Source organism: Pleurodeles waltl, chromosome 7 (assembly GCF_031143425.1).
Source record: "Pleurodeles waltl isolate 20211129_DDA chromosome 7, aPleWal1.hap1.20221129, whole genome shotgun sequence".
In the NCBI taxonomy this organism is placed as follows: Eukaryota; Metazoa; Chordata; class Amphibia; order Caudata; family Salamandridae; genus Pleurodeles; species Pleurodeles waltl.
In genome coordinates, this window is record NC_090446.1 from 4904199 (window position 1) to 4930303 (window position 26105).

The 26105-nt window shown below is 45.1% G+C and overlaps 1 protein-coding gene across 2 annotated transcripts in view; it reads left to right on the top strand.

The window, feature by feature from the left end:
- Positions 1-1317: 1317 nt before the first annotated feature.
- Positions 1318-26105, top strand: part of LOC138303500 (double-stranded RNA-specific adenosine deaminase-like) — a 105604-nt gene continuing 80816 nt past the window's right edge. For both annotated transcript variants that reach the window (XM_069242681.1, XM_069242682.1), the window contains exons 1-3: positions 1318-1519; positions 12066-12529; positions 17989-18166. In XM_069242681.1, coding sequence (XP_069098782.1) covers positions 12123-12529; positions 17989-18166 — 585 coding nt within the window. In that variant the 5' untranslated portion in view covers positions 1318-1519; positions 12066-12122. The remainder of the gene's footprint in view (positions 1520-12065; positions 12530-17988; positions 18167-26105) is intronic.

Here is a 26105-nt window from a genome sequence, read left to right on the forward strand (position 1 = left end):
GTAGCGACTATTGGACTTGGTCCCCTTGCTTTGCAGGTCCAGGAATCTGTTTTCAGTGCACTGCTTGTGTTTGTGGTTCTTGCAGAATCCCCCTATGACGACTATTGTGCTCTTTTGGGGCAGTAGGTGTACTTTACTCCTACTTTTCAGGGTCTTGGGGTGGGCTATTTTTCTAACCCTCACTGTTTTCTTACAGTCCCAGCGACCCTCTACAAGCTCCCATAGGTCTGTGGTCCATTCGTGATTCGCATTCCACTTTTGGAGTATATGGTTTGTGTTGCCCCTAGACCTATGCTTGTCTATTGCAACCTATTGTAATTCTACACTGTTTGCATTACTTTTCTGACTCTTACTTACCTATTTGTGGTTTGTGTACATATAACTTGTGTATATTAGTTACCGTCTTACTGAGGGTACACTCGGAGATACTTTGGCATATTGTCATAAAAATAAAGTACCTTTATTTTTAGTATATCTGTGTATTGTGTTTTCTTATGATATTGTGCATATGACACTAGGTGGTACTGTAGTAGCTTCACACGTCTCCTAGTTCAGCCTAAGCTGCTCTGCTAAGCTACCATTATCTATCAGCCTAAGCTGCTAGACACCCTATACACTAATAAGGGATCCCTGGGCCTGGCGCAAGGACTGTTTTTGTGCACCATGGTGCATGCCTCCCTGAGCTCGCGGCAAGGGGGTTTTCGAGCAGCGTGGGGCACCTTCATGCACTGAAAGACTCCTGGGAGGCCTTTCCTTCCTCGTTTCTGTGTGTGGGGCGCTGAAGCGCCGCCTCCCTGGTGCTCTCTCCTGAGGGGGCCCAGCAAGGTTACCCCATGTCCTGATAATGCCAAGAAGCCAGGCAGCCCAAGGAGGATAAACTGCTGCGCCGACAAATAGACACCGGTCAATTGAGTTTTATTGACGCACAAAGGGGAAGAACATCGCCCATTTCTGGGGGAAAGAGCCCCATCTGGCGTCACTAACTGGAGAACAGGGCACCTCTGCGCGCGCGCTGCGGATCAGTATCACGAGTTCTGGGCATGCGTGGTAAATGGATCCCACGTGCGCATGCGTTTCTGAAGGTTTCTTGCGGTCTGGGGACATTACGTGAGGGCTGTTGGCAGTAAAACGTGCTGCGGGCATGCGCACTTAAATGCTCCCACCCATGCGCTCCTGACGGAAGCCCGTTCCACCGCATGCGCTGCTGATAGTAACTTCTGGGCATACGCCCTGTAGTTCTCACCTTTGCGCATGCGCCACTGTGCTATTCGTTCTCTGGGCATGCGCTCTGAAGGGATCTCCCACGCGCATGTGCACCTGAAGCGTCCCGTGCTCTGGGCATGCGCAGTGGTCGATGCTGACCCCGGAGCAGGTTTCACCGGGGAAGGGGTCGCAGTATCGGCTCCGGTTCCGCGGGAGACGCTGGAGAGGGCCCGGGAAGGAGCACCAGGGAGGCCGGTGTCCGCTCCTCCGTACCTCGGTGAAGGATAGGCTGCCTTCTGTGGAGAGCGGGGCTGAGGTACTGCAGCCGTTATCAGAGGAGGGAGAGGACGGGGAGGAGGAAGACAGGGAGGGAGAGGGACAGAGAGGGCAATCAAGAGAGAGAGGAGAGGAGAGAGAGGAGGAGGGAGAGGACAGAGAGGGAGGGAGAGGGACAGAGAGGGTAAACAAGAGAGAGAGGAGAGAGAGGAGGGAGAGGACAGAGAGGGAGGGAGAGGGACAGAGAGGGTAATCAAGAGAGAGAGGAGAGAGAGGAGGGAGAGGACAGAGAGGGAGGGAGAGGACAGAGAGGGAGGGAGAGGGACAGAGAGGGTAATCAAGAGAGAGAGGAGAGAGAGGAGGGAGAGGACAGAGAGGGAGGGAGAGGACAGAGAGGGTAATCAAGAGAGAGAGGAGAGAGAGGAGGGAGAGGACAGAGGGAGGGAGAGGACAGAGAGGGAGGGAGAGGGACAGAGAGGGTAATCAAGAGAGAGAGGAGAGGAGGAGGGAGAGGACAGAGAGGGAGGGAGAGGGACAGAGAGGGTAATCAAGAGAGAGAGGAGAGAGAGGAGGGAGAGGACAGGGAGGGAGAGGACAGAGAGGGAGGGAGAGGGACAGAGAGGGTAATCAAGAGAGAGAGGAGAGAGAGGAGGGAGAGGACAGAGAGGGAGGGAGAGGGACAGAGAGGGTAATCAAGAGAGAGAGGAGAGAGAGGAGGGAGAGGACAGAGGGAGGGAGAGGACAGGGAGGGAGAGGGACAGAGAGGGTAATCAAGAGAGAGAGGAGAGGAGGAGGGAGAGGACAGAGAGGGAGGGAGAGGGACAGAGAGGGTAATCAAGAGAGAGAGGAGAGAGAGGAGGGAGAGGACAGAGAGGGAGGGAGAGGGACAGAGAGGGTAATCAAGAGAGAGAGGAGAGAGAGGAGGGAGAGGACAGAGGGAGGGAGAGGACAGAGAGGGAGGGAGAGGGACAGAGAGGGTAATCAAGAGAGAGAGGAGAGGAGGAGGGAGAGGACAGAGAGGGAGGGAGAGGGACAGAGAGGGTAATCAAGAGAGAGAGGAGAGAGAGGAGGGAGAGGACAGAGAGGGAGGGAGAGGGACAGAGAGGGTAATCAAGAGAGAGAGGAGAGAGAGGAGGGAGAGGACAGAGGGAGGGAGAGGACAGAGAGGGAGGGAGAGGGACAGAGAGGGTAATCAAGAGAGAGAGGAGAGGAGGAGGGAGAGGACAGAGAGGGAGGGAGAGGGACAGAGAGGGTAATCAAGAGAGAGAGGAGAGGAGGAGGGAGAGGACAGAGAGGGAGGGAGAGGGACAGAGAGGGTAATCAAGAGAGAGAGGAGGGAGAGGACAGAGGGAGGGAGAGGGACAGAGAGGGAGGGAGAGGGACAGAGAGGGAGGGAGAGGGACAGAGAGGGAGGGAGAGAGACAGAGAGGGTAATCAAGAGAGAGAGGAGAGAGAGGAGGGAGAGGACAGAGAGGGAGGGAGAGGGACAGAGAGGGTAATCAAGAGAGAGAGGAGAGGAGGAGGGAGAGGACAGAGAGGGAGGGAGAGGGACAGAGAGGGTAATCAAGAGAGAGAGGAGAGAGAGGAGGGAGAGGACAGAGAGGGAGGGAGAGAGACAGAGAGGGTAATCAAGAGAGAGAGGAGAGGAGGAGGGAGAGGACAGAGAGGGAGGGAGAGGGACAGAGAGGGCAATCAAGAGAGAGGAGAGGACAGAGGAGAGAGAGGAGGAGGGAGAGCACAGAGAGGGTAATCAAGAGAGAGAGGAGAGGAGGAGGGAGAGGAGGAGGAGGGAGGGAGGACGGACGGGGAGACTAAACAGGACCAATAGAAAGAGGAGAGGGGGAGGACGGAGAAGAGGAGGACGGAGCGGAGGAAGCAGACTCAAGAAAGATTATGGATAAATTCCATACACTAAAGCAGTGCTTCCCGACCTATTGCCTCCTGTGGACCCCACTTTATCAATACTGGAACCCGGGGACCCCCGAAATAAGTCAATACTGGAAGCTGGGGACCTCATCTGTTGTTACTATCACATTTCATAAGCAGCCATTGACCCCCTGAGGAGGCTTCGCGGACCCCCAGGGTCCCCAGACCACAGGTTGGGAACCACTGCACTAGAATATCCCTTTTCAACACAGGCTGCACCTAACACCTCTCAGAGCAAAACCTGCTGTCGGGACACTATCTGAATCTTAACAAGGAAAATAAGAATTACTGTAATAACAGAAAATATGTACCATATCTTTTGGTTTTAAAGGAGAACAGGCCAGTATTAAACTTGAGACCCCTATCCAAAGAATTGTCACCCGTGGTTCAGAACAGCCATCTTACTGAACATCATATCTTTGGTGTGACAGATGCATAAAAGTGTATGAAAAACTGATTTAAACCTCTGCTGAGGTTACTAATATATAATCAGTTATAAAATGCACTATTAATTACAATTCATTAACAAACTGTGAAAATATCTTTAAGGATCTTTGGAAAATGTAAAATAATTACAACAAACATGTTCATTCACTGACACATTTATGAAGTGAATACATTTGTTTGATATTGTTATATTGTATTTTAAATAGAGTGGGTTTAAAACTGTCTCAGAGCTTATCAAAGGGCTGGACTAGTGTGTAGCACATGATACCAAACTTGCTTTCTTTGCTGACAGAGGTGGCACTTAAAGGGGTAATTTCACCATTTCCTAACATAGTCATTTAAAGGTCCAGAACTACGGACATGTACACTTGAGCCCATATATAAAGTATACTCTTTAGAACAGACTTCTACAATTTCAGATTTGCTCAATGATCACTATCTGAAGTATGCCTCAGTCTTGGAATAGCATATTAAAAAAAATAATTTCAGATCTCCTGGAGACTGTGATTGGAGAAACTCCAATTTACTGAGAAGGTCTAATTTCTTTAGGTGCCATGAAGGCCTCACAATTTAACAGTGTTCTAAAGGTACTCCCTTGGAATATGAATTGTAGAATAGGCCCATCAAACTATTTTTGTGATTGCTTCAGCATATGCTATTTATATACCAAATTCTAGTCACAGTGCCAAAAAATTAATTGGCAAACTTTCTTTGTAAAATGTTTGAAATGTTTTACCTTCATAGACATTCAGATAAGACCATTCTTCTTTGTGGGTGTTTTCTAGTAGAGCATAGCTTAAAGTAGGTGCAATTTTCACTTTATTCATTCCCAATAAGTGTCTAATCCCCAAAGATTCATAAAATGTATTAAGTACAGTAGCATGTCATGGCGCCTTACAGTTCTTTTGAAGTACAATTTATCAAGATCTTGGGAGAATGGTTTACCACAATATGTGTAGATTTTAACAATTCTAGTTTACCTTCTTCTGAGAGCTAACCAAAACATTTGCATTGTTTCCTGCATTTAAACACATCTACCTTTGGTTAAGAGATGTTAATTTAAAGGAATTGTTTTCAGCATAAAAGTAAAGCTCCGTTAGTTTGCAAAGCAGGTCAATTGAGTCAAAAACAATCACATCATCCAAGAACATTAAAAAGTGTAGTGTACTAGACCCTAGTCTTAGGGGGTAGTTGTTAACATGAAAGAGTTGAGATGGGACATCATGAAGGAACAAGGAGAACAGAAATCAGAGCCAAATTACAACCATGTTTAAAACCATTCTTAGTTTGTATCTTTGATGTAAGACCTTTATTCCCACCAGTACTTAATTTGAGCCAGTGGTTTCTGGTGCGGCACCTGCACTTATTTTTGAGGACCAGAAATTATTTTTCTGCCTTTAGCGTTTACTGCAAGCAAAAGACACGTATAGAAAAGATGGAGAAAGAGAAAAACGAAAAAGCATCACAAATGGAGAAAGTAGAAAGCTGTAAGTATGAGCTGAAGGTGCAGGGAGTGGCTGTAAATGGATTAAAGAGGCTGGAGATGTCTTTAGGATCATGCTGCCTCAGTTGCTACGCTTGCACATTTAGTTGCAGCAGCCGCATGTTTCAAAGGAGAGCTTCGGGCACCAGCACATTTTTATGTACAAATTTAAGCATTGATTTCCCACCCATCAGTAATCTGCACCATTTTGATGTATGTAATGTAAGGTTGTTCCTCAGAGATAGCATATGAACGTGATTAAATGCTGTAGAAAAGTCTATGAAAGCAGTGTAAATTATTTGAGATTTAGAAATTACGTATTTATCTATGTATGTACAATACCCTTTTTATTTCTTACTGAGGCTTTTGGCCTGAAACCTGATTGTGGGTAATAATTACTTTCTTGCATGCCCACTTTTGCAGATATTCTAACATACTTCTAGCCAAGATAATTCCTGGTATATTTAAAAAAGGAGGAATTTGCCTGTAATAATAGGAATTCAACCTGTTTTATAACAGTATGAGAATAATGGAACCAGTAATTTAACCCGTGCCTGTGGATCTCCTTTCAGAACTAACGCAGGAATTTGATCTTGGCCCATAGCTTCGGAATGGTTTTTTTTAAATGTAGTTCACTGTTTACACAGAATCTCTTTTACACCATTCGGCACATTCAGCTATGTTTTCTGCATATCGTTTGGTGATATAATCTGGCCATGGAATAGAAACAAAAGCAGAGTTCTTCTTTAAGCCATAATTTAGTGCAACAATCCTCCAGTATTGTTTCATGTTTTCATTAAAGAAGGTGTGATGGAGTTCATGCCAATTCTGGTTGTGCACCTTTCTTTTTTGAGCAATCCAGTGCTTTTTCTTTTTTGCCTCGAATCCTGGATTTATTTATTCCGTGTTATTGAGTACTGCACAAACTGTTGCAGTGTGAGCTTGTTTATCTCAGCAGATAGCTTTGAATCCATAGTTTTTTTTTTTTTTTTAAGAATTCTTTCTATCCTTTAACTCCGTAGCCACGCTACATTTTTAAAAAACTTTGTTTTATTGATTTTGTAAAAAAAAAAAAATCTGTAACAGGCAGTACAGTCTCCAAGCATGTAGCCACACTACATTCACTAGCCACTCTATTATATACAGTTTTTTTCACAAATGACATGATTTATGATATTGCAAGTGTTGTAAATGCTATAATTTAAAATGGTGTAAATGATATAATATCAAAAAGTAAAAGCAGTGCATGGAGAAGGCGTGAGTATGTAGTGTACCTGTGTATGGAGCTGAATGAGTGATGATAATTGGAAGGTGTTGCGTAAACTATAAATTAAAGGTATAAGGTTAGAAATTGACATTTTTGTGTAGTTTAAGTTTGGCTCAAAGTTAATAAAAATATATACATTTAAAGGTGGTGCGTAAATTATAAAATTTACGTATAACTATATCTTCCATTTTTTAAAATGTTTTTATATTTTAAATTTGGTTTGTATAGAGGTCATATGGTTTCCCTAACTGTAACAAAGGTTTAACCTTAGGTTTTTTCATTGAATTTCAATGTTTTTTATATTTATTTTAAATTAATCAATTTTTGAAATAGTACAATTCAGTGTTATCTAGTGGTGGGTCATTAAGTGTAGTACAGAAGAGTGGAGGAGAGTGTTGTAAAGTGTACTATTGTATAGTGTTGGAAAGTGGATTGGCGTATATTGAAATGTGGAGTGGTGTAGAGTGGATGGCGTGTAGTGGAGTGGTGAACAATGGACTGGCATAGAGTGGAGTGCCATATAGTAGTATAGTGTACAGTGCAGTGTTGTATAGCGGAATAGCGTAGAGGGGACTAGCATGGAGTGGCGTGCAGTAGAGTGAAGTAAACGTCTGTGGTGGATAGTGGCGTAGGATACAGTGGAATACAGTATATTACAGTAGCGTGGCGTTTGCATAGACTGGAATAGCTTAAAGTGGTGGCGTAGAGTGGAGTGTTGTAGAGTGGAATACATAGTTGAGCGGGGTAGAGTAGTGTATGTGTAATTGCTTACTGTGTATAGGCGTAGAGTGTAATAACGTTGCGTGTTACTGGAGTACAATGTAGTGACGTAGAGTTGGAGTGGCATTGCGTACAGTATGGTGACTTAGAATGGTGTGTTGTCCAGTGAAATAGGGTAGCGTGGAGTGGTGTATAATGCAGGAATGTACTGTGGAGTAGCGCATAGTAGAAAAGCATCCAGTGGACCGGGGTAGAGTGTGGTGGCATTGTTGAATAGCGTTGAGTAGTGTAGAGTGTAGTTGCATACAGGGGAGTAGTGTATAATGGAGTGGAGTGGGGACAGTGGATTGGTGTAGAGTCAGCTGGAGTACAGTGGAGTGTCCTACACTTGAATGGCTTACAGTGGAATGGTGTACAATAGACTACCATACATTCAAATAACACAGAATGGAGTGGCATACACTGGAGTGCCGTAAACTGGAGTGGCATAGATTGTAATAGCATACAGTTGAGTGATATACAGTGGAGTGGTGTAGAGTGGCGTAGAGTCGACTAGCATAGAGTGGAATAACGTATAGTGGAGTGACGTATATTGGACTGGTGTAGAGTGGAAGAGCGTACAGTAGAGTGGCAAGAGTGGAACAGCGAAGTGGCTCAGAGCGGAGTGTGGTAGAGTAGATTGGCATTCAGAGGTGTATGTGATTTAATGGAAAAACTATTTAACGGAATATCATTACAGAGAAATCATTACATCTGAACTGATTCATGGAAATTTTCAGGAAGAATGGCATTTACCATTTCGTTGAAACCAATTCATAGAAAGTGGCTTCAGCATACTTCTTCTTTAAGGTGTAAATAAAATGGTTGCAGATATTACTTTCAGAAATATTTTTCTGGAAGGTATTTATTTCAGTCCTTTATGTCAGGTGACATTATTTCAGATTTATAACTTTTACATTGTCAAGCGATTTCTTTGGTTGCTATTATTTTGCTGAACCCTCAAAATCCCTAAACATTATCCATCCTTGCTCCATAAAAATGCCTCCTCATGCATAAACGACACTCATATGTGACCTAAACTCCACCTATCCCTGAATCCTTAAAGATCTTTTTACTCCTAAACCCTACCGATCTCTTAACCTAAAACTCCCTTCATACCACTAAACGCCGCCCATTCACTAATCATAAACACCCCTTCCTACACATAAACCCCACCCATCCATGATCCATTAAAATCCTGCATCACCCCTAAACTCCACTCATCCAGGAACCCTAAAAAAAATAACTCACCACCCCTGAATACCCATTCATGACCCCTAAAACACCTCACCACCTATAAACCCCTGCATCCTTGGACCATAAAAATCCTTTCTACATATGAACTCCACCTATCCCTGAACAAAACCAACACCATCCTAAACTCCACCCAGTCCGAACACTAAAAACCTTCACCACTGCAAACCTCTACCCATCGCTGAACCTTAAAAAACCCTCACCAGCCCTAGACTCCCCATCTGTAAAAGCTAAATACAAAATCTCAGTACCCCTGCATGTCACCCATCCCTGAACCCCAAAAACCCCACATCATCCATACACATCACCCATCCCTGAACTAAAACAAAAAGACCTCAATACCTCTTCTCTTCACCCAAGGATGTGATTTTGAATGTCTCCTTAAACTTACCTTTTCTTTTAAAAGTCTTAGTTACATTTTAATTTTTTCTGTATTTTCCCTAAAACCTGTTTTCCATGATTTGGTTTCATACAATGTGGTTTCTCAGTTTTCTTTTCTTTTTCCATTAAATTCGCATACATCACTGAACAGTGGAGTTGCGTATAGTGGAGAGGAATAGCGTGGACTGTTGTACAGTGTATACATTGGAATATTGTAGAGTGGAGATGTAGGTTGGAGAGTCGAACAGTCGAGCAGCATACAATGGAAAAGCATGCAGTGGCATAGAATCTACTGTGGTAGAGGGGTCTAGCATACAGTGAAATAGTGCAGAGTGGAGTGGTGTCTAGTGGAGTAGTGTAGAGTGGACTGATGTAGCGGGGTTATGAGGTACAGCATAGGGGCATAAAGTCAAGTATTGTGGAGTGGTGCACAGTGGAATACCCTTGAGTAGAGTGTTGTAGAGTGGAACAGATAAGAGTTTAGTGGGATAGACTGTAGTGGTGTATAGTGTAATAGCGTACCGTGGAGTGGCATATAGTGGAGTAGTGTACAGTTGAGTGTGTAGAGTGGAAATACGTGGAGTTTAGTGGCGTAGAGTATAGAATACAGTGGAATTACATAGAGTGGAGTGGCGTAGAATGTAGTGGTGTTTAGTATATCGTACACTGGAATGTCGTACAGTGAAGGGGCATAGAGTGGAGGGGCGTGCAGTGGAATAGCATACAATGGTGTACAAAGGAGTGGCGTACAGTGGAGTGTCATAGAATGCAGTGGCGTAGAGTATAATAGTATAAAGTGGAGAGGTATACAGGGAATTAGCATAGAATGTAGTGGTGTATGGTGGGACGGAGTGTAATAGCGTAGAATAGAGTGAAGCAGAATGGAGTGTGTTAATTGCAACAGACATGTGAAAGCATGTGTACGGCTGTAGATGTAATGTGGCAGGAAAACACGTTATCAAGTATAAATGGTAATTTTTGGTGGTGTGTGAATACTGTAAATAGTGTTAAAGTAATGACTTTTTGAAAACGTACTCTTATATTGTGCCGCAGTATTCTGCGGTACATGCAGGGGAGAAGTAGGTATGTGATTGGCTAATGGCAGTAATTTGTAGGTATTACTGTGCTGCTCTGTGGACTTTTTTGTGCATATTTAAATATGTTAAAATAGAAAATACACTTTAGTACATTATTATATTTATAAAATAAAGTGTTTTGAATTTTTGGAATTTTTTTTAACGGGTTTATTTCTAACAGTTTTTTCTTCCCAATTTTGTTTGCTACCATGGTTCTCCTGAGGCAGTATAGTAGTACTCTACATTAGGAAAAAAAATAATATATATATATACATATATAACTTAACGTTGGTTTTCCATTCCTATTACCATTTTGGAAAAGTGGTAATAAGTAGGGGAAAAATATTAAACCTAATACGTACCGAGAGCTGTAGGTGTAACGCAGCAAACCGTATCTTCTTCTGAGAGCATCTAGGTTTAAATTGGTTTCTTTCAAGCTTGCAGAGCTCCATTGGCTGACGAACAGATGGAGAACTGCCTTTAAAGCACTCTGTATAGCCTATAAATCTCTGCATAAGGCAGGCCCAGGGTGCCTTAGAAATTCTTCTCTTGGTACATGCCCAGGAAAGCCCTTCGTTACACGGCATCCAAACTAGTGATTATCTCCAAATGCAATCAAGTTTCGGGGAGAGGGGCAGAAGTTTTGACTTTTTAACCTGTAAGCCATGGAATAATCTGCCTACCCAGTTAAAAAAAAAAAAAAAAGAAATCAGCCTAACTTGACGTGCTTTAGGAAGTATCTGAAAACCTGGCTTTCTGCACTGTAGTATTAGTCCAGGCTTTACTTAAATGTCTGACTTATTCCGTTTATGTCCTTCCTTTTGTCTGTTATCTCGCACATGCTAGCGCCAGGAGGCCCTCGGGCATTCCATGTGCTTTATAAATTATGTCAATAATAAAAACAACATGAATACATTTAACTTTTTTAAAGCAGTCCTTAGCCAATTACCTAATGACTTGTCATTGCTATGTTAAACAAAAGTACACTGTTCCAGAAAATGTATAGGTACGAGAAACATCATCAGGCACTTCTGTATATAGGAGCTAGAACCCTTACACATCGTTAGATGTCATGCTTCATCATAAGGTAACTCCTCGTCAGAAAGGCGCTGCAATATCTGACGGGCCCCACTAGGGGGCAGTTTGCCAGAGATAGTCACTGATGGTATGTGCCTAGATGGAAAGCACATAGGATTACATTCAAACCTACTGGCAAAGACCAAGAAACAGACAGGAGAAATATAACTTTAAAAATACATACCCTGCTTACCTGTAGTACCCAAAAGGCTCATCTGCACATCATAATGTCTAATTCTGCCACATTTCATGTAAATCCTCTCAGCCATTTTTCCACTACTTCGAATAACAAAGTTTATGGAAAATACATTGGGGGTGTGGGGGTGAGAGTCTATTTTGGGACCCCCTTTGTAGGGGTCAAAATGTATTGTAACAAAAACATTCTCAATCTCCTTGGATTTACTTGCCACTTAATATAACCATGTAACCCTCTCCTCCTCCAGCCCTTCTATTATCTCCATGACCAATATAACCCCAACTCCTCGCATGTCATTCAACAGAACCCTCACTGCCAGCTGTTTGTCCAACAACCCTGCCCTTTTATCTGTGACTTACTTCATCAGCTCCTCCCACCACTCATATGTGTGTATAATTCAGCCTTCCTCGCTCCCGCCTGTGACTTCATGTTCAGCAATGCCTGCTCTGTGGAATCGAGTACCCGGTTTCCACAAGGCAGCCTGGAGACATGCAGTAAATCACAGACCGTGAAGACCAAGTGCAGCTATGCACACCTAGAGAGCCTTAAGCGCTAAGATGTCATACGAGTTGCAGACCTGTGCTATAAAGGTGGTGTTAAATAGATACACGTACTCCCGAAGGGGACTGTCTTCTGGGTGAGCCTTTTCAGCGGGGATATGGATGCATAAGATACATTGATGACCGGAATCAAAGTTCTCTTTTTCTTTTCCTTCCTTAGGAATTGATTTCTGAAGGTTTTAAAATCATATTCATGGCTCTTCAGTGAGGACACAGTATGGATTTCCATGGTAACCAGGCCCCAGGCTGGAGGCCGTCAGCTGACTGGCACCAGAGTGGGCGGAGCTCCAGCCCTTTCAGTTCTGATGGATCTTCACATGAACCCCCAGTGAAGAGGATAAAGGGGACCCATGACTACTGGAATGACAGTTGTGCTACAGATGACAATACAGAGGGGCCAAATGCATTGAGCAGTCAACCTGAGTTTCAGTGGATGTCAAACAAAACCGTGCAGTGTGACAATAATGAGCCTGTTAAACACGTACCCTATATGTCACCACTGAATACGTTGTTGGAGTGTATCAAGAAGAACCCGGTGGGCGGTCTGATCGAGTACACTCAGTTCTTGTCCCAGACTTGTGAGTTTGAGCTCGTGCATGAGATGGGGCCATCTCATGACCCAAGGTATGGAACCTACAAAGAGTTATAGTGTTTACAAAAGGGAGTGTATTCCTAAGAAACCCATTCTGTGCCTCGATCAAGAGTAGGCAGTCTATATTATGAACAGGAAACAATGACCCACGCCTTGTCAGTGTGACCCTAAATCTAGTTCAGACTGTCTTCAGACTTTCACTGGACAGGTGGTAAGTGTAATATTTAGGGGCATGAGAGATGCTGCAGGCGAAGAGTGGTGAATGTACCAGTGAGGGACAGTGGAGGTTCTTCAAGCAAAGGATAATCAGTGTAGCATTCTGGGGCAGGAGGGACACTGCAAGCAAAAGATGGTGAGTGTAACAAGGACAGGAGGGACACTGAAAGCAAAGGATGGTGAATGTAACAAGGGCAGTATGAACACTGCAAGCAAAAGATGGTGAGTGTAACAAGGGCAGGAGGGACACTGAAAGCAAAGGATGGTGAGTGTAACAAGGGCAGGAGGAACACTGCAAGCAAAAGATGGTGAGTGTAACAAGGGCAGGAGGGACACTGAAAGCAAAGGATGGTGAGTGTAACAAAGGAAAGGGTGACACTGGAAGCAAAGAATGATGAGTATAACAAGGGCAGGAGGGACACTGCAAGCAAAGTATGGTGAGCGTAACATTCTGGGGCTCGAGGGACACTGCAAGCAAAGGACGGTGAGTGTAACAGTGGGGTGCATGAGAGACAGTTTACGCAATGGATAGTGCGATAGGGGCGGGAGAGAGACTGTAAGCAAAGAATGGTGAGTGTAGCATTCTAGGGCAGGAGGGACACTGCAGGTGAAGGGTGGTGAATGTACCAGTGAGGGACAGTGGAGGCTCTGCAAGCAAAGGATAGTCAATGTAGCATTCTGGGGCAGGAGGGAGACTGCAAGCAAAGTGAGTGTAACAAGGACAGGAGGGACACTGAAAGCAAAGGATGGTGAGTGTAACAAGGGCAGGAGGGACACTGCAAGTAAAGTATGGTGAGTAGCGTTCTGGGATAGGAGAGACACTGCAAGCAAAGGATGGAGTGTAACACGGACAGGAGGGACACTGCAAGCAAAGAATGGGGAGTGTAAGATGATGGGGCAGGAGAGATGCTGGAGGCAATAAATAGTGCGATAGGGGCATGAGAGACAAATTGAGGAATGAATAGTGCGATAGGGTTAGGAGAGACACTGTAAGCGATAGCACAATAGATGCAGGAGAGACACGGTAAGCGATGGATAGCGCGATAGATGCAGGAGAGGCACGGTAAGCGATGGATAGCGCGATAGATGCAGGAGAGGCACGGTAAGTGATGGATAGCGCAAAAGATGCAGGAGAGACACGGTAAGTGATGGATAGTGCGATAGATGCAGGAGAGGCACGGTAAATAATGGATAGCTCGATAGATGCAGGAGAGGCACGGTAAGCGATGGATAGCGCAATAGATGCAGGAGAGACACAGTAAGTGATGGATAGCACGATAGATGCAGGAGAGACACGGTAAGCGATGGATAGCGCAATAGATGCAGGAGAGGCACGGTAAATGATGGATAGCACGATAGATGCAGGAGAGGCACGGTAAATGATGGATAGCACGATAGATGCAGGAGAGGCATGGTAAGTGATGGATAGTGCGATAGATGCAGGAGAGACAGTAAGTGATGGATAGCACGATAGATGCAGGAGAGGCACAGTAAGTGATGGATAGCTCAATAGATGCAGGAGAGACACGGTAAATGATGGATAGCGCGATAGATGCAGGAGAGGCACGGTAAATGATGGATAGCACGATAGATGCAGGAGAGGCACGGTAAATGATGGATAGCACGATAGATGCAGGAGAGGCATGGTAAGTGATGGATAGTGCGATAGATGCAGGAGAGACAGTAAGTGATGGATAGCACGATAGATGCAGGAGAGGCACAGTAAGTGATGGATAGCTCAATAGATGCAGGAGAGACACGGTAAATGATGGATAGCACGATAGATGCAGGAGAGGCATGGTAAGTGATGGATAGCACGATAGATGCAGGAGAGACACGGTAAGCGATGGATAGCGCAATAGATGCAGGAGAGGCACGGTAAATGATGGATAGCACGATAGATGCAGGAGAGGCATGGTAAGTGATGGATAGCGCGATAGATGCAGGAGAGACAGTAAGTGATGGATAGCACGATAGATGCAGGAGAGGCACAGTAAGTGATGGATAGCTCAATAGATGCAGGAGAGACACGGTAAGTGATGGATAGCGTGATAGATGCAGGAGAGACACAGTAAGTGATGGATAGTGTGATAGATGCAGGAGAGGCACGGTAAGCGATAGCGCAATAGATGCAGTAGAGGCACGGTAAGTGATAGCGCGATAGATGCAGGAGAGACACGGTAAGCGATGGATAGCGCGATAGATGCAGGAGAGGCACGGTAAATGATGGATAGCGTGATAGATGCAGAAGAGACACTGTAAGCGATGGATAGCATGATAAATGCAGGAGAGGCACAGTAAGTGATGGATAGCGTGATAGATGCAGAAGAGGCACGGTAAGTGATGGATAGCGTGATAGATGCAGGAGAGGCACGGTAAGTGATGGATAGCGTGATAGATGCAGAAGAGACACAGTAAGCGATGGATAGCGTGATAGATGCAGAAGAGACACAGTAAGCGATGGAGAGCGCCATAGAGGCGACCTAGGCCTAGCTATGACATTGACAACTTCTGCAGAAGAAGGGCTGAGTTCAAAGGTTTGTGTATTACCTTAGCTTTGCTGCCTGTGTTTAGTTTTTTGTTAGATGCTAAATATAGAGCTACTGTTTTAGGTTATTTTACATGGGTTTAGAGATTAACTGACGAAACCCTGTACTTGTTCTCTTTCGCTTTACCCTTCATCCATCCCTCATCGTGCTCCTCCCCTGGGCAAGGTGATGGTCATGATGCTTAGCCGCAGTCTGCTGTTCAACTCAGCCATCCACATTTCTCCTGTGTCCTCTTCTCGTGAGGCACGTCGCACTGATAATTGACTTACTGACTTTATCCTGCACTTTTAATGCTCATAAAGTTGGTGAATTGTGTCATTCTGCTTCCCAGGTGGGGATATCATGAGACTCTGCTTACTGCTGGTCTCACTCAGCGATATGCGGGCTCTCCTTAGATTTATTCATGCACAACGTAAAGGCCAGTCCACTGTCCATATAATCCGTGTCAGGATGCCCAACCTTTAGGTCCCACAGCCCAGGATTGTGCGAGGAGCGGCACGCAGGGGTGGCCCTGTTTGTGTGCTTTATTTACTTCATCCCTGTCAGCATGGACGGTGTGCGATACAGTCGTGTAGATGTAGGGAAAGGTGTACACTGCTTAAGGGTGGGCTCTCCCTGGGTGGGCCCTGCCTGAATGATCTTGGTTTGGCACAGAGAGACTTTTATGGCACTGTGGAAGGGCCATCTACTGCACTCACTCGGCAGACACCTGAGGCAGAAGTTGCCTGGAGGTTCATAAATCTGTTCACTGGTTACCACAGAGGACCAAATGCTTAATCATGTGGAAAGTAATTTAGGGCTTTGGCAGGCATTTACCTTTTCATTCTGAAACGTCTTCTGTTTAAAGTTTCCTGAGGAAAAAGTATTTGAGAAACCATTCCTTTTTTATAAAGATTGAAAACTTTTAATTCACTTGAATTCTCTGTATAGTTTTCAGATACCACAAGTATGTGTTTCCTTCTTACTGTTTTCAAATAGAACTCTACGGGCAAACATTGGGAAAGCCAACATCTCAGCAAACACATTATAAAGGTGTGTGAGCTATTGGCTTTGCCAATGCTTGTTGGGAGGTGGTGTGGTATGAAAGATATTGCTAGATGTTTTGGAAGCTGGCTGGTGGCAGTGATAACCTTGGACGATGGATGACCTTGGGGTCATGTTGCTCTCCCCATCAGGAGCTTCACACGGGGAGCGAGCAGTCAGTGTAGTCACTGTAGGACGATAAGTGACCTGAATTGGCTGTAAGAGCTTTTTGTTGTATTATGGATGAATTAACAACAAATTGTAATGCAATTAAAGAAAACAAACAAAAAACGATCTCTGTGGTCTAAGAGCTGCGCACACACGGGCACTGTTACTCAGAGATCCCTTCCACGCATGGTCATTTTTTAGCACAGTTTGTCCTCGAGTAATAAATATTTGTATTTTTGAGGCACAACAAGGGACATGCAGCATTGTATGATGTTTGGTGCTTGGATATTATCGGAGTGCTTTGGTCTGGAATGTTGAATGTCTTCTGAGACTGTCTGTGGCATAGTGTGTGTATGGATCCTTGTAACAAGTTACTTGATGGCTGCTTGCTGTTTTAAGTACTAGTTTCATCATTTGTTGTGTGCCAGCCCCCCACCTGCCTGATGTGGCTTGTTTTGTTGAATACATAACACTTCAGTCACAGCTGTGCTTTGGCCATGTCTGTCCATGTCTGCTTGTACCACAGAACGCTGGCCACCGGATGCTTTGGTTTGTACTCGGGCCGTTATCATTACGTCTGCTATTTCGCTGCCCCCTGTGCTTGGTTCCTGGGCCACTGTCATGTCTGCTATTTAGCTATGTGGTGATCTGGGTAAATGTTTCCTTATTATGTCTGCAGTTTGGCCTTGGTTATGCTGTCTACCTCTTCCTGCCTGCAGATTTGTCATTAATGTGGTTGTCAATATGTCAGCAGTTTTGCCTTGTTATGCTGGCTGCCTGGCACTGTAGCAGCTCTGCCTGTGGGGTGGTTGTAGTTATGTCTGCAGTGTGGCTTTGGTTATGCTGGCTGCCTTGCCCTGCCTGCTGCTTTGCCTCTGATGGGGTTTTCCTTATGTCTGCAGTTTCGCCTTGTTATGCTGGCTGCCTGGCACTGTAGCAGCTTTGCCTGTGGGGTGGTTGTAGTTATGTCTGCAGTGTGCCTTTGGTTATGCTGGCTGCCTTGCCCTGCCTGCTGCTTTGCCTGTGATGGGGTTGTCCTTATGTCTGCAGTTTGGCCTTGTTATGCTGGCTGCCTGGCACTGTAGCAGCTTTGCCTGTGGGGTGGTTGTAGTTATGTCTGCAGTGTGGCTTTGGTTATGCTGGCTGCCTTGCCCTGCCTGCTGCTTTGCCTGTGATGGGGTTGTCCTTATGTCTGCAGTTTGGCCTTGTTATGCTGGCTGCCTGGCACTGTAGCAGCTTTGCCTGTGGGGTGGTTGTAGTTATGTCTGCAGTGTGGCTTTGGTTATGCTGGCTGCCTTGCCCTGCCTGCTGCTTTGCCTCTGATGGGGTTGTCCTTATGTCTGCAGTTTTGCCTTGGTATGCCCGGTCCTCTTTCTGCCTCATGGTCTGCCAATAATGCCCTGGTCTTGTCTGCAGGGTTTGTTCCGGAATGGTGAGTGCCTGTGTTGTTAGATATGACCAGTGTTCACATAAGTAGTAGTAGAATATTTTTAATTTAATATTTTGTCTTTCCTTAATTCTCTCTTTCTGTGAAGATTTACAATGCGGGTGGTTATTGATGGCCGGCAGTTTCCAGCCGCTGAAGCCTCTAGTAAAAAGTTAGCCAGGAAGGAGGCCGCCAGTGCTGCTCTGAGGGCCCTGCTACGTGAGGTACAGGGTATAGAAGAGACAGAGGAGGCTCCAGTGGGTGTCGCTCAGGAGGCAGAGACCAAGGTGAGACACCAGGGATCCTGTGTTTATTATTTTCTTTCCTTATTAAAGAAGAGTATGCAGTGTAGTTTTGTTCTCTTCAGCTCCATCCAGTTGCTACATCTCCTAAAACATACAGAACATATTTAGCCTGAAGTCCTATTCCAGGACACAGAAAGGATTAACCTACACGTGGTTTCTCCCTTGTTTCAAGAGCGAGTGGTATCGGTCTAATGCGTGGAAGCTTTAAGGAAGGAGGTGAACAGCCGTTCTTGTAGTTTTCCTTGTGTTAGAATAGTATCCATAGGGACAGACATTTTCTCCTGAATACAGAAGTCGTGCTTCTCTTGCCATGTGTTTTTAGTGCAGTCCGCCATCTACAGGCCCTCTGGTTGTGATCCATATCTTACGATGGCAGCTGAGACTGAGCTCTGTAAGTTAGGGACTCTGCCTTTGTTTAAGGATGGCTACTGTCCCCTTGGATAAACCTGGTGGGTATAGTTTGGTGTCAGCTCCTTCTAGTTGCAGAACATGGACCTTTGAACCTGTACCTCAGAAGGCAGATATCCCACCGTGGGCCCCCTTGCAGGAGGACTCGTGCCTTTTTACCTGCACACCTGAGGGCAGATGTACTACCGTAGCCCTTCTGTGTAACTGGTCACAGTCCTTTTTAGGTGCACCCTGAAGAGCTGATGTCCTGCTGTGCCCCACCCATAACTGTGACCCCTAATCCCTCCCCCTTACTTAGTAAGCACAGAGTGAATTAAACTGTGAGAAGCAATAATGTATATCTGCACAAAATGCTGGATTCCCATCAAGTTGTTGTCCGTCCCTGTATTGAAAAAAGAAACTGACTTTGTGTACTTATTTCTTGGGTTACCTTAGAGGGTGTTTAGTGAGCGGGGGGACTGCACAGTTACTCCCTCCTAAAACAGGTCTTACCATCTACAGTACGCAGACTTTCCTCCCCTCTACTCATGCTTGGTGTTGTCTAGATACCCCTGGCTGGTCCTCGCTGGTATTGGCCAGGGAGACTACACAAAACCTAAATTAGCTGAGGCCATCCGTTTCCCCTGCAGCCTTCTCCCTGCTCTGCAGGACCCCAGGAAGATGTGTGGTGTTTAGAGAAGGCTGGTGTTTTGATTCTCTTTACTCTGTGTTAGTCCCCCAAACGAGGATAAATACTATGCCCTCACTCTAGCAACGTAAACTATGAGGACCCAGCTGCACACCAGGCCAGGGAGGCGTTTCCAGGAATAGATCCCTGCTTGTGGCAGTTTGCCTCAAGGCCATAAACAGGCTTAGACCCTGGAAGAACCTTGCTGCTGTGAGCCATGAAGAGGCAGTCACATCACCTGCTGATAGGGCAGGGCCTTGACGCGGTCAAGGAGGACCAGAGCAAGGTGGAACCGAAAGTTTCCTGTATGGATGACGCCCCGAGAAGCTTAGATGACTCGAGCCAGGAATACCTTAGAGTACAGCTTGCCAAACTCGGCCCAAGACCAGGTCCGTCAGTGAATGTCAGTGCCCACATAAGAGCATGATCGAGGGCCATTTCATTTTTAATATTGTGATGTTTTGTACAGTATCTTTATATGAGACTTTGTGATTTTTGTTTTTTGTCTTTTGAATATTTTTGATGTCTATATTGTTTGTTATTGTTATATTGATGTATGAACGTGACTTGTAGACACTAAGCACCAACTAATTTTATTTAATTTGATTAAAGAAATAATTTTTCAGTGAAGAATTTAGTTTTTCACTTCGATATTCAGGTGTGAATTTATCCCTACTGAACATCTTAATTTTTGTTCGGTTGCTGTCCCTGATCCAGTGGGGTTAAAGGGATTCCCCTCTTAGTATATTTCCACATAAGAGCATTCAGCAAATATGCGAGTGCTTAGCATGTGTCACGTATAACAAACAGAAAAAGAGACAATCATTTATCTCAGCAGGCATCGCGGAGTGAAGACCAACAAAAACCAAAACAACAGCACCCAACAAAAATGAGAAAACATAAGCGTAACCTCTTCGTTGCTAAGCCTTTTTACTCCTCCTGTGCTAAGACTTTTTTTTGGGCTATTTGGAATTGTTAGAAATGGGGACTCTAGCTGGCCGTCGCTTTGCACACTGTCTAAGTAGGGACCCTCTTTCTAGTCAGGATAAGGGAGATACCCGCTCAGATAACCCCTGCTCACCCCCTTGGTAGCTTGGCACGAGCAGTCAGGCTTATCTCAAAAGCAATGTGTAAAGCATTTGCACATAACACGCAGTAATACAGTGAAAACATTACAAAGGACATCACACCAGTTTTAGAAAAGTAGGCAATATTTATCTGTGTAAAACAAGACCAGAACAATAAAAATCCAACATACAGTGCTAATGATATGAATTTGGTAAGATTTATCTTAAAAATACAGTTCCTTGCAGTCAATAGCTTCACCTGGGGCTATCACGGTGTCGTGAGCAACAAAACCAACAGTTCAGGACGGATGTGGCGTCGCGGGCCAGTTGTGGTGTCAGGAAGACCCGCAAACAGTACCTTGAATTTCCAGGGCGTTGTGATCCTCGAGGTGAGCTCCGGAGAGCGATGTCGCTTGCATTGCAGTGTCGGTTCCAGAGTCGGTGGGGAGTAGTTGGGCCCTTGAAGTCACGCACCTCGGGGATTGAACTCCAGGCTGATGAAATCAGGTGCACTGGCGTGTTTGGTGCGACCAGGGCTGTGGTGTGAAGTGGGGCGGTGCGACATGCGGTGTCACTAGGTCACGGCGCAGGCAGTGTCGTTGTTGCTGAAGTGCTGTCGTCAGTAGGCCCAAGCCGGCGGTGCTTTGTGACCCTCACGAGTGGTGTCCACAGGCCACGGTGCAGGCAGGATGCCTGGTGAGGACACGAGAGTCAATGATGCTGGCGTCGGTGGACTGGGGCTGTGGTGCGGGACAGGACGGTGCTTTGCATAACTCACAAGCGGTGTCCACAGGTCACAGTGTAGGCAGCAACGCCGGTGTCAGCAGGAACGGCATTGTTGGGGATGCCCAGGCTGCGGTGTGAGCAGCGGCTCAGTGAAGTCATCCAATGAGGGCGTCGCCAAGACCAGGGTCACGGTGCGAAGCGGGGTAATGCAACTCCGTGCGGCGTCAGCAGGTCATGGTGCAAGCCAGTGACATCATTGGCGGCATCACAGTGGTTTTTCCTCTTGAATAGCGCAAAGCACACAGTTCCCATTAACGCAGGTCGAGGAACCTGAAGACGTTGGTGTGCCTGAGACTTTCAACAGGAGGCAAGCTCTACTCCAAGCCCTTGGAGAACTTTCTCAAGCAGGACACACAGCAAAGTTCACCCTTTGCACTCTTTTCAGGCAGAAGCAGCAACTGCAGGCCAGTCCAGCAAAGCAACACAGCAAAGGGAAAGTACTCCTACTTTAGCTCTTCTCCTTGGCAGAGGTTCCTCTTGATTCCAGAAAGATTCTAAAAGTCTGGGGTTTTGGGTCTTCCTCATATACCCTTTTCTGCCTTTGAACTTGGCAAACTTCAAAGCAAAGTCTCAAGTGTTTGTGAGATCCTTCCTTGTCCAGGACAGGCCCCAGACACATACCAGGGGGTCAGAGACTGCATTGTGTGAGGGCTGGCACAGTCCTTTCAGGTGTGAACGACCACTCCTCACTCCCCTCTAGCTCCAGATGGCTCATCAGGATTTGCAGGCTTTGTGTCACTGTCTAGTGAGGTGAAAAACAGCCCAACTGTCAAACTGACCCAGACAGACAATCCACAAACAGGCAGAGTCACAGAATGGTTTAAGCAAGAAAATGCCTACTTTCTAAAAGTGGCATTTTCAAATAGACAATTTAAAAACCAACTTCACTAAAAGATGTATTTTCAAATTGTGAGTTCAGAGACCCTAAACTCCACCTTTTTATCTGCTCTCAAGGGGAATCTGCGCTTAAAGGATATTTAAAGGCAGTCCTCATGTTAACCTATGAGAGAGATAGGCCTTGCACAGTGAAAACCGAATTTGGCAGTATTTCACTGTTAGGACATATAAATACTCACTAGTATATGTCCTGCCTTAAACATACACTGCACCCTGCCCCTCTGGCTACCTAGGGCCTAGCTTGGGGTTGCCTGACATGTCGTAAAAGGTAAGGTTTAGGCCTGGCAAGTGGGAAACTGGTGAATTGGCAGTTTAAAACTCCACACACAGACACCGCAGTGGCAGGTCTGAGCCATGTTTACAGGGCTACTAATGTGGGTGGCACAACCAGTGCTTCAGGCCCACTGGTATCATTTGTTTTACAGGCCCTGGGCACCTCTAGTGCACTTTACTTGGGACTTACCAGTAAATCAGATATGTCAATCATGGACAAACCAATCAACAGTACAATTTACACCGAAAGCATATGCACTTTAGCACTGTTGTAGCAGTAGTAAAGTGCCCAGAGTCCTAAAGCCAACAAAAACTGGTCAGAAAAATTAGGAGGAAGGAGGCAAAAAGACTGGGAATGAACCTGCAAAACGGGCCAGGTGCAACAAGGATAGTTCGCGCTTAGGCCCCCATAATTTTTTGTCCACATCAGCTATCCACCCCGAATTTGTGTCCTTTTTTCCAGCATCTTGGGGACTCGAAAGGTACACAGGGTTTGTGGATTCCCCTGGAGGGGACTGAGATATTAGCCAAAATACAGATAAAATGAGGTTTTTTTTTGTGCAAGGGGGTGAATTGGAAAAAAGTGCTGCAGAAGAAAGCATTAGTGAGTTCCCTACAAATGCCATCAACAAAGGGGTTGCAGTAGGTAAATCACCATCATCCCAGCTTTAGGGAACAGGCAGACTACAATTAGAAAACCAGAATTTTCAACACAGTTTTTGCATTTTACTGGGACATAGCCTATTTTTCCTATTCTTTTGTGCTTTTAACCTCCTTCCAGTTTGCGGTAAAAGTGAATGTGAAACCAATGGTGGATCCCGGAAGGCTATACCAGGTCTTGAAAAATCATAAAAAGTTTACTAGACCTGCAGGTCAAGAAGTTTAAATAATCTACTCAACCTAACTGTAAAGTACTTGACCCAAAAAGGGGTCTCAAATTGTGTGATCCTAGGCAAATATTATATTTTACATGAAATGTCCAGAAACCTTCCCACTAACCTGCACCTTTACTGATAAAACTATATAGTGTATTAACAATAATCAGTGAAAATTGGGTTTCAGAAAACATTTATCATTTGCACATCAGCAAGTAAAGTGTTCTCACTTTTTCTTCATCCTCTTAAAATATTTTTTTTCATCACACAGAAGTATAAAAATGGTCTTTCACGGCTACTGAAATATATTTTGAAATGTTTGTAAAGTTGACTTAGTGATGTAAATGTTGGGTGTTAGGAAAAACCTGATACCAACAGCCTTTCACTTCTCACAGGTCAGACAGTTCACCTTACAACCTTCGTCGAACTCTGCAGTCACAAGGGAAAGTATTTGCATTGCAAGAAGATAAAATGACTTTTGACCTCTGTCTCTGAACACAGAGCAAATGTGACAAGACAAGAAAACCTGTTCTTTGTCCACTCGCCAGAAGGGTCGAGTGGAATCTAAAAACAGCTCGACCTCATAAAATATGACTCACCATGCGAGTGGTCAAGTACATTTGTTTGAGCCCTGTATACATTTCTGAAGAGTAGACAAAATTCTGAATTCAGCAAGGGGTCATTTGTGTAGATCCTTCAAGGTTTTCCTATAGAAAGTAACAGGTGAATTAAAAGAAAATTAACTTGAGTTGAAAAAAAACAACTATTTGTGTCTACGTTTTCATTTTTAACTTCTTCTAACTATGGCAGATTTTCAAAAGAAATATAGCATTGTGTCCGCTGGACCTTTCTGGTTGTAGGGAGATATAGGGCTTGTAGGTTCACTAAGAACCCTAGGTACCCGGAGCCAATAACTGACCTACACCTTGCAATGGTTTTTCATTTTGTACTGTGAATACAGTACTTAATTTCCATAAATAACAAAAGTTAAAAATGGGTATCAAGGAAACCTATGTATTTCCGAAATGGGCACAAGATGTGGAGTTTAGAAGCTGGAGTTAATTGCACATCTCTGAATTTGTGGGTACCCATATTAGCATGTGAATTACAAGGCATTTTTCAAAATGACTTCTTTCTTACACACTGTCTTACATCGGGAAGGTGCAAACACAGAGAAAACAATTGGTAATTACACTTGTTTTGCTACTGTATTTCCCCCAAGTCTTCCAATAAAAAACGGTACCTCACTTGTGTGGGTAGGCCTAGCGCCCGCGACAGGAAACAGCCCAAAGCGTAATGTGGAAACATCACATTTTACCACTGATAGCTGACTTGTTTTATGCAAAGTGCCTAGCTGTGAATTTTGGGCTCTAGCTCCGCCGGCACTTAGGGAAACCTACTAAATCTGTACAATTTTTAAAAACTAGACACCTAGGGGAATCCAGGATGGGATGACTTGTGGGGCTCTCACCAGGTTCTGTCACCCAGAACCCTTTGCAAACAACAAAATTTGTCTAAAACACACATTTTCCTCACATTTCTGTGATGGAAAGTTCTGGGATCTGAGAGTAACCACAAACTCCCTTCCTTCCAGCATTCCCCCCAAGTCTCCCAATAAAAGTGGTGCCTCTCTTGTACGGGTAGGCTTAGTGGCTTTGACAGGAAACGGTCCAAAACGCAACATCGACACATCCCATTTTTCCACTGAAAACTGACTTGTGTTTGACAAAATTCCTTGCTATGGATTTTGGGCTCTAGCTTAGCCGGCACTTAGGGAAACCTAGCAAACCATTACATTTTTTAAAACTAGACACCTAGGGGAATCCAGGATGGGGTGACTTGTGGGTCTCTCACCAGGTTCTGTCACCCAGAATCCTTTACAAACCTCAATTTGTCTGGAAACTCTGGGGAGCCTCAAAATTCCTTCCACCCTGAATTCTCAAAGTCTCCTGTTTAAAAAAAAAAAAAAAAAAAAAAAATGGTACCTCATTTGTGTGGGTAGACCTAGTGTCAGTGACAGGAAACAGCCCAAAATACAACATGTATGCAGCACATTATTGCACCAAAAACTTGATCCTCTTTTTCCAGTGTGCCTAGCTGTGGATTTTAGACCCTGCCTCAGGAGGCACATAGGAAAACCTAGCCGACCTGCACGTTTTTGAAAACTATACACCTAGGGGAATCCAGGATGCTGTGACTTGCATGCAGTAGGTTTTCTTACCCTCGATACCCAGCAAACCTCACAAGTTTCCTGAAATCACCCATTTCCCTTACATTTCTGTGATGTAAACTTCCGGATCTGAAGGAATCCACAAAATTTCTACCACCCAGCATTACCCCAGCTGTGCCAATAAAAACTCTGCCCCACCTGTGTGACTGGGCCTAGGGCCACAACAGGAATGGATCCAGTCAAGCATACTTGGAGCGCTTACGTGGAGACACCTATTGATCTTGGTTGGATCTGTTCCTGTCGCTGGCACTAGGCCCAGCCACACATGTGGGGTAGAGTTTTTATCAGAACAGGTTGGGCAATGCAAGGTGGTAGGAATGTTGTGGATTCCGGATGTTTCCATCACAGAAATGTAGGAAAAATGTGTGGCTTCAGGCAAAGTTGGAGTTTTGCAGGGGATTGCAGGTAAGAAAATGGTGTGGGGCGCATTTGAAGCACACCACCCTGGACTTTTCCAGATGTCAACTATTCAGAAGTGACTGGGTCTGGCAGGTTTTTCCAGGTGGCAGCGAACCCAAGCCCAAAGAGTGCAGCCGCTCACCATTGCAAGTGGGTGAGATTGGGAGTTAGCCAAGCTCTGCTGGCCCATATGTGAAACCAACAGCCAAGAGTCAAACCCCCTTTGCTTGCCATTGGGATGAGATGCTTTGGTCAGCAGGATGACTATCCTCATTTTAGGGGGTGGGGACATGCCCTGCCCATTCTGGGCAGCCCCCAC